At 54.0% G+C, this 13236-nt stretch overlaps 1 protein-coding gene across 2 annotated transcripts in view; it reads left to right on the forward strand.

Annotated features, from left to right (window-relative positions):
• Positions 1-11367: 11367 nt before the first annotated feature.
• RCOR1 (REST corepressor 1) overlaps positions 11368-13236 on the forward strand; it is a 124283-nt gene continuing 122414 nt past the window's right edge. The window contains exons 1-2 of one of the 2 annotated variants that reach the window (XR_008705630.1): positions 11368-11872; positions 11953-12012. Coding sequence is in view for 1 of the 2 variants with exons in the window: in XM_055556637.1 (XP_055412612.1) it covers positions 11581-11872; positions 11953-12012 (352 nt within the window). In the remaining variant the exon portion in view is untranslated. The remainder of the gene's footprint in view (positions 11873-11952; positions 12013-13236) is intronic. The other variant, XM_055556637.1, reaches the window with a different exon arrangement.

Below are 13236 nucleotides of genomic sequence, written 5' to 3' on the forward strand. Positions count from 1 at the left end.
CTCCCCTGGCTCTGAAAATGCCGGGTGTTTGGTAAATTGGCCCGACACTATTGAGTTGTGCCCTTGCTTGAAAGGACGCCTTCCTCCGGGGCCACGCATCAGAACCCCTAATTTTCACTGAGGCCCATGTGTTCTAGGCCAGTGGGAAGACAGAGATCAGCAAGACAGATGTTCAGGGGGATTCCCTGGTGGTCCAGTGGTTGGGACTCTGCACTCACTGCTGAGGGGCTGCATTCAATCCCTGGTCTGGGAACTAAAATCCCACAAGTTGTGTGATGCCGCTAGAAAAAAAAAATCCTTGTCCTCGTTCAGTTGCTCAGTTGTGTTTGACTCTTTGCAACCCCATGAACTGCAGCACTCCAGGCTTCCCTGTCCTCCACTATCTCCCGGAGTTTGCTCAAACTCATGTCCATTGAGTCCATGATGCCATCCAACCGTCTCGTCCTCTGTTGCCCTGTTGTCTTCCTGCCCTATCTTTCCCAGCATCAGAGTCTTTGCCACTAAGTTGGCTCTTCAAATCAGGTGGCCAAAGTATTGGAGCTTTAGCTTCAGCATCAGTGAATATTCCAACTCCCAATGACTATTCAGGGTTGATTTCCTTTAGGATTCACTGGTTTGAACTTGCTCTCCAAGAGACTTTCAGGAGTCTTCTCCAACACCATAGTTCAAAAGCATCAATTCTTTGGCACTCAGCTTTCCTTATGGTCCACCTCTCACATCCAGTACATGACTACTGGAAAAACCATAGCTTTGACTAGATGGACCTTTGTCGACAGAGTAATGTCTCTGCATTTTAATATGCTGTCTAGGTTTTTCATAGCTTTTCTTCCCAGGAGCAAGCGTCTTTTAATTTCATGGCTGCTGTCACCATCTGCAGTGATTTTGGAGCCCAAGAAAATAAAATCTATCATTGCTTCCACTTTTTCCCCATCTGTTATTTGCCATGAAGTGATGGGACCGGGTGCCATGATCTTTGTTTTCTGAATGTTGAGTTTTAAGCCAGCTTTTTCACTCTCCTCTTGCACCTTCATCAAGAGGCTCTTTAGTTCCTCTTCTCTTTCTGCCATTAGAAAAAATAAAATAAATTTTTTTTAATTAAGAAAAAAAACAGACAGATGCTTGGGCCAGAGGGAGAAAGGCTGGTGAAAGGGTGGAAGGACCAAGGAGAGGCTTCTGCTGAGCCCCGCCCTTGGGCCACGGTAGCCCTTCCTGCAAGTGGTGAGGGGTCTTCTTCCGGCCTTACCTTCACCTACACCACCCTCAACAGCCCCCCACCGCACGTGGGTGCCACGAGGAGGATCTGGAGGTATATTTTCTTCTAGGCCAGGCACCGGCCAGGGCCGGAGCACGCTGTGAGCAGGACAGACAGACAGGTCCTGGTGCCAAGGTGGAGTCCAGTGAGTGCGTGATAACACATGAGAACAAAGAGCCGCAACTCTCACTGAGATAAAGCTGAGGGCCTGCGGGAGGCCGCCTTGGCTGCTGGAGGTGGGAGGTGGGAAGGCTCCCAGGAGGTGACGGCAGCGCGACAGGGGGCGGGGGCTCCAGGCCAGGAACAGCCTGTGCACAGTCCCAGAGGAGGTGAGAGGGTGGGCAGGGATCAGAGGGCGGGAGGGGAGACCCATACCCACCCAGGGCCTGGAGCTTGCTGAGGAGGCTTTGAATTGTATCCTCAGCAGGAAGCCTGGGGGTTGCGAATTGGGAAGGCAGGTTCCAGGTCTCCGGCTGTCCTGGGACTTCCCCGGTAGTGCAGTGGTAAAGAATCTGCCTGCCAATGCAAGAGAGAGAGGAGACTCGGGTTCAGTCTCTGGGTGGGGAGAATTCCCTGGAGGAGGAAATGGCAACCCATTCCAGTATTCTTGCTTGGGAAAGCCTATGGACAGAGGAGCCTGGCGGGCTACAGTGCATGGGGTCTCCAAGAGTTGGGTAGGACTGAGAGACTGAGCATACACACACTGTCTGGATGTCCTGGGGCAAAGGGATGGTGTCCGACACACATTCAAGCTGGGAGGGAGGAGGAACTGCCCAGGTATCCTGAGCTGCCCTGCCCAGGAGAAGACCCCGCAAGGCTCCCCTGAGCCTGACACCTGAGGCAGTGACCTGTCTCCAGGACCCATCACTCCCACATCACCTGCCAGGGCCATCTGTCTCCCCGTCCGTGTGTCCGTCTGTCTCAGGGGGACTTTACCAGGTTTGCCTTTTTCTGCCACAGCATCCCATGGAGTTGGGGTGGGGAGGAGTAGCTAACTCCCAGTGTCCCTCCTGTAGATAAGGGGTGTGTCCTCGGACAGGAAACCACACACTGGAAGGCGGTTTCTAGACGAGAGACACCCTGTCTCTGAGTGTCTAAATGTCTGGGTACAGCTGGCGGCAGCCTGAAAGCTGGCATCTGCCAGCTGCGGGGCTACCTGGGAAGCCACACATGCTCAGTGTTTATTGCACGGCGACACGTTTACACTCTGACTTGGGTTTTGTCGAAACATCCCAGACTGACCCCAGGACACTTAGCAGAGGTGATTTAATGAACCCTGCTGTGCGTGAGGCCCTCAGACCAAGAGTGGCCTCATGGAGCTTACTTTCCAGAAGGAGAGAAACACAGGGCCGCACAAGGTGGTTATCACCGTGACTGGTGCCAGGAAGCAGGATCACAGGGACCCAGGCTGGGACAGGGGCCTCAGGTGGTCAGGGAGGGCACAAGGGCTCCCTGGAGGAGGTGACCCGTGAGCTGAGATAGGACGCAGTGGGCCATGTGGCCTGGTGGGAGCGGCATGCCCCAAGCAACCCCAGGAAGGCAGAGGTCCCCCAAAGTGGGGAAACGAGACAGACCTGGGGCTGCAGGGCCTTTGAGCTCCAGTGATAACACTCCCCGTGGCTACCTGCAGGCCTGGGGATGGGGTCTGTCTCAGCTGACCCTCCACAGGCCTGTAGCCTGTGCTCCCCCCTGCCACTTACCCCAGGCCTGTGGCCATCTCCCAAGCCTCTTGGGGAGGCTTTTTAGATAAAGAGGGACATATTCCTGAGGCTACTTGAAGGAAGGGTGGCAGGAACAGGGCAAGAAGGACCTGGCCCTGGTACTTCTGCTCCTGAGTCCTTCCCTGATGGCAGGCTCCGACTGGGCCTCTGACCTCTATTGTAATGGAAGGGTCGAGGCTGCAAGACTCCACCTGGGGGCTGACAGACTGCACAGCGGGGACCTGACCCAGCAGGGAGTTGCAAGACAGGACCTAAGGGGCCCTTCCTGTAGTCACTATGCTGGCCCTGGCATCCCAGAGGAGGCCAGTGCGGGGAGCCAGACCTGAGACCTCCAGGCCCAGCGGAGAGGCTTGACTGAAAACAGCTTTACTGAAAGCACTTATGAACTATAAAATGTACCCATTTCAAGTGTACAGTTCAGTGTGTGTGTGTGCCCTCAGTTGCTCGGTCGTGGCCGACTCTTTGCCACCCCATGGACTTCCCAGGCAGGTCAGTGGTAAAGAGTCCGCCTGCCCATGCAGGAGACACAGGTTTGATCCCTGGGTTGGGAAGATTTCCTGGAGGAGGAAATGGCAACCCACTCCAGTATTCTTGCCTGGAGAATCTCATGGACAGAGGAGCCTGGAGGGCTCCAGTCCATGGGGTCGCAAAGAGTCGGACACAATTAGCAGAGATCAAACCTCCATCTTTGGCATCTCCTGGCATGAGTAGGCCGATTCTTTACCACTGCGCCACCTGGGAAACCTGTACAATTCAATGGTTTTTAGTATAGTCAGAGTCTGGGACCAGCAGTACCAGCAGTTTGAGAACATCTCATCACCTCAGACAGAAACCCCACACCCAGCATTTCACTCCCTAGCGCCCTCCTCTCCCAGCCCTTGGCTACCTGCATTCTTCTTTCTGTCTCTATTCATTTGTCAATTCTGGGCATTTTCTATAAATGGCATCACATAACATGTGCTCTTTTGTGACTGGCTTCTTTCATCCTACATAATGTTTCCAAGTCTCATTCATATTGTAGCATGTGTCTATTTTTTCCTTTTTATGGTTGAATAATATCCCATCTTATGGTGGTCCAGTCGTTAGGACTCTGTGCTTCCACTGCAGGGGCCACGGGTTCAGTTCCTGATGGGGGAACTAAGATCCCACATGTGGTGACGATGCCAAAAAAAATTAATTATATAATAAAGTTAAAAAAAATTCCGTCTTATGAATAGACCACGTTTTGTTTAACCGTTCGTCAGTTGATGAACTTTACGCTGTTTCCACTTTTTATTCCCTTTTATTTTGGCTGTGCTAGGTCTTCTCTGTGGCTCGTGAACTTCTCTAGCTTCAGTGTGTGAGCTTGGTTGCCTAGTTCCCCAAGCGGGGATCCTACCCGTGTCCCCCACGTTGGAAGGTGGATTCTTTTTGCTTTTTTTTGACATGACATTTTATTTGGAAGGTGGATTCCTAACCACTGGACTACCAGGGGAGTCCTTGTTTCCACTTTGTGACTATTGTGAATAACACCACTATGAACATTTGTGCACAAGCTTTTGTGTGGGTGTATGTTTTCATTCTTTTGGTTATATACCTAAAAGTAGGATTGGTGGGTTGCATGGTAACTCTATGTTTAACTTTTTGAGGAACTGCCAGACTATTTTTCAAAGCAGCTGCATCATTTCACATTTCCGCCAGCAGTGTATGAGGGTTTCAACGTTTCCTCCTCCTCCCAAATACTTGTTATCACTACTCTTTTTTCATGATAGCCATCCTATGGGATGGATACCTGGTGCTATCTCATTGCAGTTTTGATTATCATTTCCTTGGTGGCTATTGCTGAGCATCTTTCTATGTGCTTATTGACCATTTGTATATCTTCTTCACAGAAACGTTTAGATACTTTTATCCATTTTAAAATTGGTTTAGGTCTTCCCTGGTGGCTCAGTGGTAAGGCATCCACCTGCCAGTGCAGGAGACACGGGTTTTCCCAGTCTTTGATCTGGGAAGATTCCACATGCCGTGGCACAGCCAGGCCGGGCACCACAGCTACTGAGCCTGTGCTCTGGAGGCCAGTGTCACGGCTGCTGAAGCGCTCCACCCTAGAGCCCTGCTCCACAGCAAGAGACGCCACCACAGAGAGAAGCTCGCACGTCGTAACCAGAGAGGAGCCCTTGTTTGTCACAACTAGAGAAAAGCCTGCAAAGCAACGAAGACCCAGCACAGTCAAAAATAAATAAATAAATAAATTGGCTTATTCATCTTTTATTACTGAGTTGTGAAAATTCCTTACATATTCTAGATCAAACCCTTTACCAGGTATGATTTATAAATATCGTCTCCCATTGTGTGGACTGTCTTTAACTTTATTGATAGTATCATTTGTAAAAGAAAAACAAAATATTAAAATTTTGATGAAGTCCAATTTATCTATTTTTTCCTTTTTGTTCCTTATGCTCTTGGAACTGTGTTTAAGAAGTCTGTGCTTAAAAAAAAAAAAGAAAAAGTCTGTGCTTAACTCTAAGTCTCTCCTTGTGAAATGAAAATTTACTCCTGAGTTTTCTCTTGAGAGTTTTATAGTTTTAGCTCTTACAGTTAGGTATATGATCCATTTTGAGTTTTTCTTCAGTTATTAACACATTTAAGTAACAAAATCTGGAGGCAGGTCTAATATCTGCTGTGATTTTGGAACTGAGTGTACACACTGTTCTGAGATCTCTCCAACACGTAATGTGATGAGACAGTATCATGATTTCTATGGGTAGACAGAGCCCTAGCCATTGCTAATATCGCCTACATTCATAATTGAAGAAAATGATAGATTTCAGTTAGAGGTTCATTTAAATAAACCTGTAACTACCCTCCAGGGGCTCATGGTACCCCTGAGCTCTATCCACGGGTTACAGGTTAAGAACTCCTGCTGCTGCTGCTGCTAAGTCGCTTCAATCGTGTCCGACTCTGTGCGACCCCATAGACAGCAGCCCACCAGGCTCCGTCGTCTCTGGGATTCTCCAGGCAAGAACACTGGAGTGGGTTGCCATTTCCTTCTCCGATGCACGAAAGTGAAAAGTGAAAGTGAAGTTGCTCAGTTGTGCCGGACTCTTAGCGACCCTATGGACTGGAGCCCACCAGGCTCCTCCGTCCATGGGATTTTCCAGGCAAGAACTCCTAGGATAGCTAAAATTTTTGCCTGGAGTCTCAGTTTCTTAAGAGTCTTCTGGGGGAATGAACCTTCCCAGGACTGGCTTCTGGCTGTTTTTCTGCCACAGCCCAGCATACACCCTTCTTCCTGGCTCCAGCTTTGTAGAAGCTATTCCTTGCCTAGCAAATTTCTAACAAACCATCTAACAATAATACTAAAACTAAAAAAAGAAAGAGTAGCAGTAAGAATTATAAACACAGGACTTCCCTAGTGGTCCAGTGGCCAAGACAACATGCTTGCAATCAAACCAGGGCCCAGGGTTTGATCCCTGGTCAAGGAACTAGATGCCATGTGCCACAACTAAGAGGTCACATGCCGTTACTGAAAGGTCCCAAAACGAAGATCGAAGATGCTGCGTGCTGCAACTGGGGACCGGGCAGCCAGATATACAAATAAATGAAATAAATATTTAAAAAACAATTATAAACACTGTGTGTAGAATCAGAGGGCTTGCCAGATGGTGCAGTTGGTAAAGAATCCCCTTGCCAACGCAGGAGATGAAGGTTAGATCCCCGGGTTGGGAAGATCCCCTGGAGAAGGAAACGGCTACCCACTCCAGTATTCTTGCCTAGGAAATCTTATGGACAGAGGAGACCAGCGGGTTGCAAAAGAGTCAGACATGACTGAGCACGCACGCAGGCATGCTCACACGGTATGTGTAGAATCAAACAAGGTCTTTTACCCACATCCTCAAACTTCATCCTCCCTGCCTTCCTAGGTCTCTGGTGAGGCATGTGGCTTGCATGGCTCTGTGGCTGAGACCTGCTGTGGGGCACGTGGGGCCATGTGGTTCAGACAGATGTCTTTACCTCTAGGTGCCTCAGTTTCTTTACCTACAAGGCATGGATGAGCCCCATGGGATTACTGGGTGAATTAAAAGAACCCAAGATCTCTACCTCAAGAGCAGAACCAGGCAGAGTTATATACCTGAAGACATTAGCTATTATCTTTAAGCCTTTCACAGGAGAGAAGGTGCTCTTTCTCTGCCAGCATGCGGGAGACCTGGGTTCGATTCCCAGGTCTTCCCAACCTGGGAAGATCCCCTGGAGGAGGGCACAGCAACCCCCTCCAGTATTCTTGCCTGGATAATCCCCAGGGACAGAGAAGCCTGGGGGGCTCCCGTCCCCGGGGTCGCAAAGAGTCGGACATGATTGAGTGACTAAGCAGAGCACAGCATATCCGTTCTCTCCTTCTGCATTGGGTTAGTGGTTACTTTTTTGTATTATTCAGGATTCTATGAGTTGTAGCAGGATCTCTAATCTCTCTATCTCAGGATCTCCAATGGCTCTATTTAAAAAGCCAGGGTTTCAGGCCTGGCTTACGGGGCATGAGCAGTGGGGACAGGTCAGAAGATTGTATCAGACTCAACTGGCCTTTCTGCATAGACTGGGGGTGTAAGAAGAGCTTCAGGGAACAGGGCCTGGACTGGCGTGGGCGAGCGAGCCCTTGCAGGGCAAGTGCCTTCTCCAGCTTCTGGCCCCGCAGCCCGTCTCGCCTGTGCCATCCCTGGCCTGGCCTTGGAAGTTCTAGGCTTTACAGCCTTGGGTCCTGATTTCAGGGAGTGAGATCCCTTCCTCCTTGAGAGCTCCAAGAAAAAGTTCAGGCGAGAGCCTTGATTGGCCTGACCAGGTCATGTGCCCTTGTGGAGCCAATCACTGCAGCCAGAGTTCTGGGGCCTTCTGATTGGCCAGACCTGGGTCACGTCCTGGTCAGAGATGGGGAAGCCCCAAGCCAACAGCTGGGAGAGGGGTGGTGCGCATGGGCTGCCTCTTGGGAGATGCTGGGCTGACAAAACCCAAGGTCCTCCTCAAGGGTGTATTTCGAAAACGTTGTCTCCGTCAGACCTCACCTGTGCCAGGAACCCTTTCCTCACTGGGCTTGGCTCCTGCTCTGTGCACGCACGGGCAGCCTGTGTTCCCTATCATTATTTTTCACTCAACAAATATTTAATGAGTTCCTACGATACACCAGGCACAGAGAAGGGGGTCCAGGAGGAACCCCAATACCTACAAGTCGGAAGGAGAGGGTGGAAGCTGCAAAGGGGGCTGAGGGGGGAGTGGTCTGTGAAGGAGGAGGAGGAGGACCAAGGTCCAGGGAAGTGAGGGAATTTCCCAAGGGAGGAGTGGCAGACCCAGGTGCTGCTGAGAAGTGCACTGAGAAGAGGAAGTGACCGCCGGATTGGGCAGGAGGGAGCTTGTGGGTGACCTTAGCAATAGTCAAGGGTAGGGATAAATCCCTGCTGGGATGGGGTGGGGAGAGACTGGGAAGGGAGGGAGTGGAGAAGGCAGGTTTAGACTAGTCTCTGGAGTTTTCTATGGGGGGTGGGGAGAGTAGGCAGAAGAGGGCTTGGGAACAATGGTGAGCTCCCTCTCCCCTCCTGCCTCCTTTTTGGAACATGGTACCCAAGGGAAAAGAGAGAGAGGCTGATGGTACAGGAGAGCAGCAACGGGAGGGCAGCAGGAGGTGGGTGCTTGAGATCAAGATAGGGGTGGGAAAGCCTGAGGGGGAGGTGGATGCCAGGTAGGGAGATGTGTCAGTTTGGGGACTGGAAGATGAGAGATTCCATCTGATGGATTCAGTTTTTCTCACTGAAGAAATGAGGTGAGGTCATTTGCTGGGACTGAGGGCAGAAGGGTTGTGGGAGGTGCATAAGGAGAGGGAAGAGGGTGTGAAATCTTAGTCTCAGAGGGTGGGGAGAGTGTCCCCAGAAAACATGGGAGGGCTGCTGACTCTGTGGAGTGCCTGCTTGAAGTCTGACATCACAAATTCCCAATCAGAAGGGCTATATGTGGGCCCCCTTGCCTGCCCCCCAACAATAGGCAGGGGCAGGAAAGGGGCTTTCCTTTCGGTTGCAGGGTTGCTTCAGGTGGAAGGAGAGGGGATGGGGAGATGGAATTTGTAAAAATCCACCAGGCTAGGAGGTAAGTACTGTTATTTGTGTTTTATAGACCAGGAAGCTGAAAGGGTCAAGGCCAGTATGGCATTCTGTGTGACTTCAGGGTCAAACTAGAACTGGGCTTGGTACATGTTAGCTGTTATATATTTGTTGAAAAAAGTGACTGGCTGGAAGGCCCAGTGATGTATCCACTGTCATTACCCAGCTAGGAAGTAGCTCCAACCTTGGGGTTTGGTATAGGTGGGACTGGTGACCCCACATCCTGTGTCTTCCCTGTGGCCCTAATAAATGACTCAACATCAGCCATGTGCCCTCGAAGGCTAATCTCTCCAGAGTCTGGTAGTAAAGCTCCATAGACACCAAGTGAGCAGGGCAGTGTTCTCAACCTCACTTCTCATGCAGTGCTCTCCTGGAGATGAGTCACAGTCCTCAGCCAGGTGTGAAGGCCACTTCTGGTTCCTAACCTTTGGCTTTGCTGCCTGTATCCTCCCACTGCGGCTGGTGGGGAGTTATCGGGGGGGCACACACCTGCACCACCTGGGCTCTCGAAGGAAACGGGTGTCCTTTTAAGGGGAATCCAGGAGTTGAGACCCTGAACTCGGTGAGGGCACGTCTCCTCCATGGTGAGGGCACAGTGCCTTTTCTTACAGCCCATTTGGGCAGAAGTGAAAGTGGTCACTTCATTGAAGTAATAATGATGGTCCATTCTGCAGAAAACGTGGAGGAGAACATCCTGCTTATTTATTCAGGCTTTTAAAACCATCAAACTCCAGATCTCTCCCTGTAGCTATTTATAACCAGAGCTGGTGTAAACTGTCCCCATATTAAGCGCAGGTTCGAAGTAACTTAAAAAACAGCCATCCGCTGCATATAAAATAAAAAAAATTTTTTTTTCATTTGTAGACCTTCTCTCGCCTCCGATTGCCTCCGATTATGTGTGAAGAGCGCTCGTTGTTTGGAGGAATCGGTGGGGGTGGGGCAGATACAGACCGGGGGGGGGTAGGGGGGGGTCACACACTCTCCCATCCACCCCTCACAGCTATAAAAGCAGCCCCTGGGCCCACTGGTCAACTGTCCAGGGCGAGGATGTTTTGGCCTGGGTCGAGCGTTTCCTCACCGGGGTGCCCAGGGTGGAGCGGCGGAGGCCGGGCAGGCGGCAGATCCGGAAAAGTGGCTCTTGCCTCAGAGGAAGTTGACCCTCCTCCCCCTACCGAGGGCTTAGGATGAAAACGGCTACTGCCCCCTTTACCCTTCTTGGACCCCCCAGCCCGTTTCTGTAAGCCCCCCGTCCCCGTTTTCTAAGGGCTCCCCTCCCCTCCCCCCCGGGGACAATCCGGCCCCTTCACAGCTCTCCAAACGGCCATCTGGTCCGACCCCGCGCCCCGACTCTGCGTCCGGGCAGGGCCCCAGCTCAGGACCCTATCCTCCGGCCTCGCAGGCGCGGCGGCGCCCCGAAACTCGGGCGACTGCGGCGACTTCCAACGTCCCCCCACCCCCCAATTAGCAGAAAGCCCCACCAAAACCCCACCCCGCACCCCGAGCACCCACACTGCCTCCTCCGACTCCAGGAGACACTGCCACCTGGGAACTCTGTCCCCCTGCACCGGCGCTGCCCCCAGCGCTGAGACACCCCCCCCAAAACCCCGTGGGAACCGCGGGGCCGCAATTAGTTTCTTCCAATTAGTTTCCCTTCTTTGTATAAGAACCCATTCAAACTGCGAGAGGTAGTCCTCCGCGCGAGGGGGAAAGTAGTCCCGACCTCGCCTTCGGTCTCCTCTCTTGCGTCGCGCGTGTTTCCCTTCAGGAAACCGGTGGGGCTCTCGGCGGAGCCCTCCGGGGAACGCAGGGGTCGGGGCCGCGAGGTGGGGTGGGGTGCGCTCAGGGGAAGCGGGGCGGGGGGGGGGTGCCGGCAGAAGGAGGGGGCGGGGAGGGCGGCTAACTCCTCGCTATTGCCTAGAGAGATGGATCATGGGGCGTAGAGAGACGGCAAACCTCAAACCACGTACAGCGGGCGATACGCGTCAACCGAACCTGACCAACGGAAGCCTGGCGCCACCCCCCTCCCCGCTCTCCCGCCCCGGCCCCTCGGACGGACGGCTGCGCGCAGCCAACTGGGCTGCGGCTCGCCGTCCAAATCGCACGAGAGCCAATGGGGGTGCGCGGGGGGCGGAGCCACTCCCTCTCCGCGCCGGGTTGGGCTGCGCGCGGCTTTCCCCCCCGCCTCACCTCACTGCTGGCTCAGGCCCCGCCCCCCTCCCCTCCCGCTCGCTGCTCCCGGAGTAGTTAGAGCCAGTGAAGTGCGGGCGGCGAGGAGAGCGAAAGTTGCGCTGGGCTCGGCGCCGGGGGGCCTGAAGCGGCTCCGCGCTCCGCCCGCCAGGGCCACCTCAGCCCCAACTCGCGCCCGCAGGCTCAGGCCGCGCCCGCCCGCACCCCCTCCCTCGGCCCGGCGCACCCCCCACCCCCACCCCCGCCTCCTCAGGAGCCGCGGGGTCCCCCGTCACTTTCGCCCGGCTCGGGCCCCCCGCCGATGCCGGCCATGGTGGAGAAGGGCCCCGAGGTCTCAGGGAAGCGGAGAGGGAGGAACAACGCGTCCAGCGCGGCCGCCTCGGCCGCCGCCGCCGCTTCGGCCGCCGCCGCCGCCTCGGCCGCCGCCGCCTCCTCGGCCGCCGCCGCCTCCGCCGCCGCCTCCGCCTCGGCCGCCGCCGCCCCCAATAATGGGCAGAATAAAAGTTTGGCGGCGGCGGCGGCGCCCAATGGCAACAGCAGCAGCAACTCCTGGGAGGAAGGCAGCTCCGGCTCGTCCAGCGACGAGGAGCACGGTAGGTGGCAGCCGCCCGCGCCGCCCCCGCGCCCGCCCGCCGGTCCGCGCGCTGACCGCCCCCCTCTGCTTTTCCCGCAGGTGGCGGCGGCATGCGGGTCGGACCCCAGTACCAGGCGGTGGTGCCCGACTTCGACCCCGGTGAGTAGCGCCCCGGGCCGGTCGGCTGGCCGGCCGGCCGGCGACCCGAGGGGGCGGACGGCCTCGGACAACTTTTCTTTCTGTGGGTGTGGGTCCTGCCGTCCGCGGGGAGACGCTCGCGCCAGTGTGTCCTGCCGGCGGGCCGGGCCCCCCACCCCCCACCCCGGGGAGGCCCGAGGGTCGCCCGGGCGGGTCGAACGCGAGGCGGCGGCGCGCCGGCCACACCTGGCCACCTGGCCCGGGGTTCCGGCGTCCCCGGTCCGCGCGAGCCGCGCCGGGGCCGGGCGGGGGTGGTCGCGCGCCGGAGACTTAGCTTCCTGCGAGCGCCCTGGGGCTCGGGACGGCCTCGGACCCGCCTCTCCCCTGCGGAAGGTTTCCCCGCGTGCCCTCTCCTGCCGGCTCCCGGGCTCCTGCCTGCCCCCGACTCCCCTCCCGTCCTGAGATTCCCCCCAAAACCAGTTAGTAAAAGAAGTGTGCTTCCCAGAAGGCGCCTGCCTGGGGAAGAGAGGCTTGCTGGTGGCAGTTTGATTTTAAGGACCTATTTGTGTGTGTTATTTCCTTTTTTTGTTTGTTTGTTTTGTTTTAAAGGAAGAGGTTGTGAAAGGTTAGAACCCTCAGAAAGCTTTAGCCTAACACCTCCAAGGCACCCCAACCCCCTTGCTTGGAACATTTGTTACCCTTGCTGCTCTTCTGTGCGCAGGCAAATTCAAAGTACCAGAAAAATCCTTCCAGACAAAGGAATTCGTCAGTGAGATTCTAGCTTGTCTCCGTATAAGACTGTCTTTAAAGATTGTTGGCGTGGAAAATGTTTGAAAGGACGTGGGTTTTATTTCAGAAATCAAATTCAAAAGAGAACCTTGTGGAACTGGAGTTAACAGTCCTCCTGGTTGGAGGGCTTTAGAACTGGTGGTTCTCTATGTAGGTTACACCACGAGTTTATTTGAGAGAATAAATGCATAAATGCTTTTCCTTGGAAACAAGACTGCAGAAAATTGCAAGGATCTAGCCCTTGAAAAAGGCGATTGCTCTTAAGCTGTTATTAAGGTATGAAACTCTGGGTGTTCTTTGAAGTGAAGATACGTAGGCATCCCTGAGTGAGCTGTTGGATTCTCTGGAAATAAATGACCTTTCCCGCATTTGCTTTCTATAGTTTTGGCCTGTTGATGATTTAAATCTCATAAAGTATCTGTAGTATGACGCCCAGGTTTGTATTCCTTTTAAACT

This window comes from Bubalus kerabau, chromosome 19 (assembly GCF_029407905.1).
Source record: "Bubalus kerabau isolate K-KA32 ecotype Philippines breed swamp buffalo chromosome 19, PCC_UOA_SB_1v2, whole genome shotgun sequence".
Classification (NCBI taxonomy): Eukaryota; Metazoa; Chordata; class Mammalia; order Artiodactyla; family Bovidae; genus Bubalus; species Bubalus kerabau.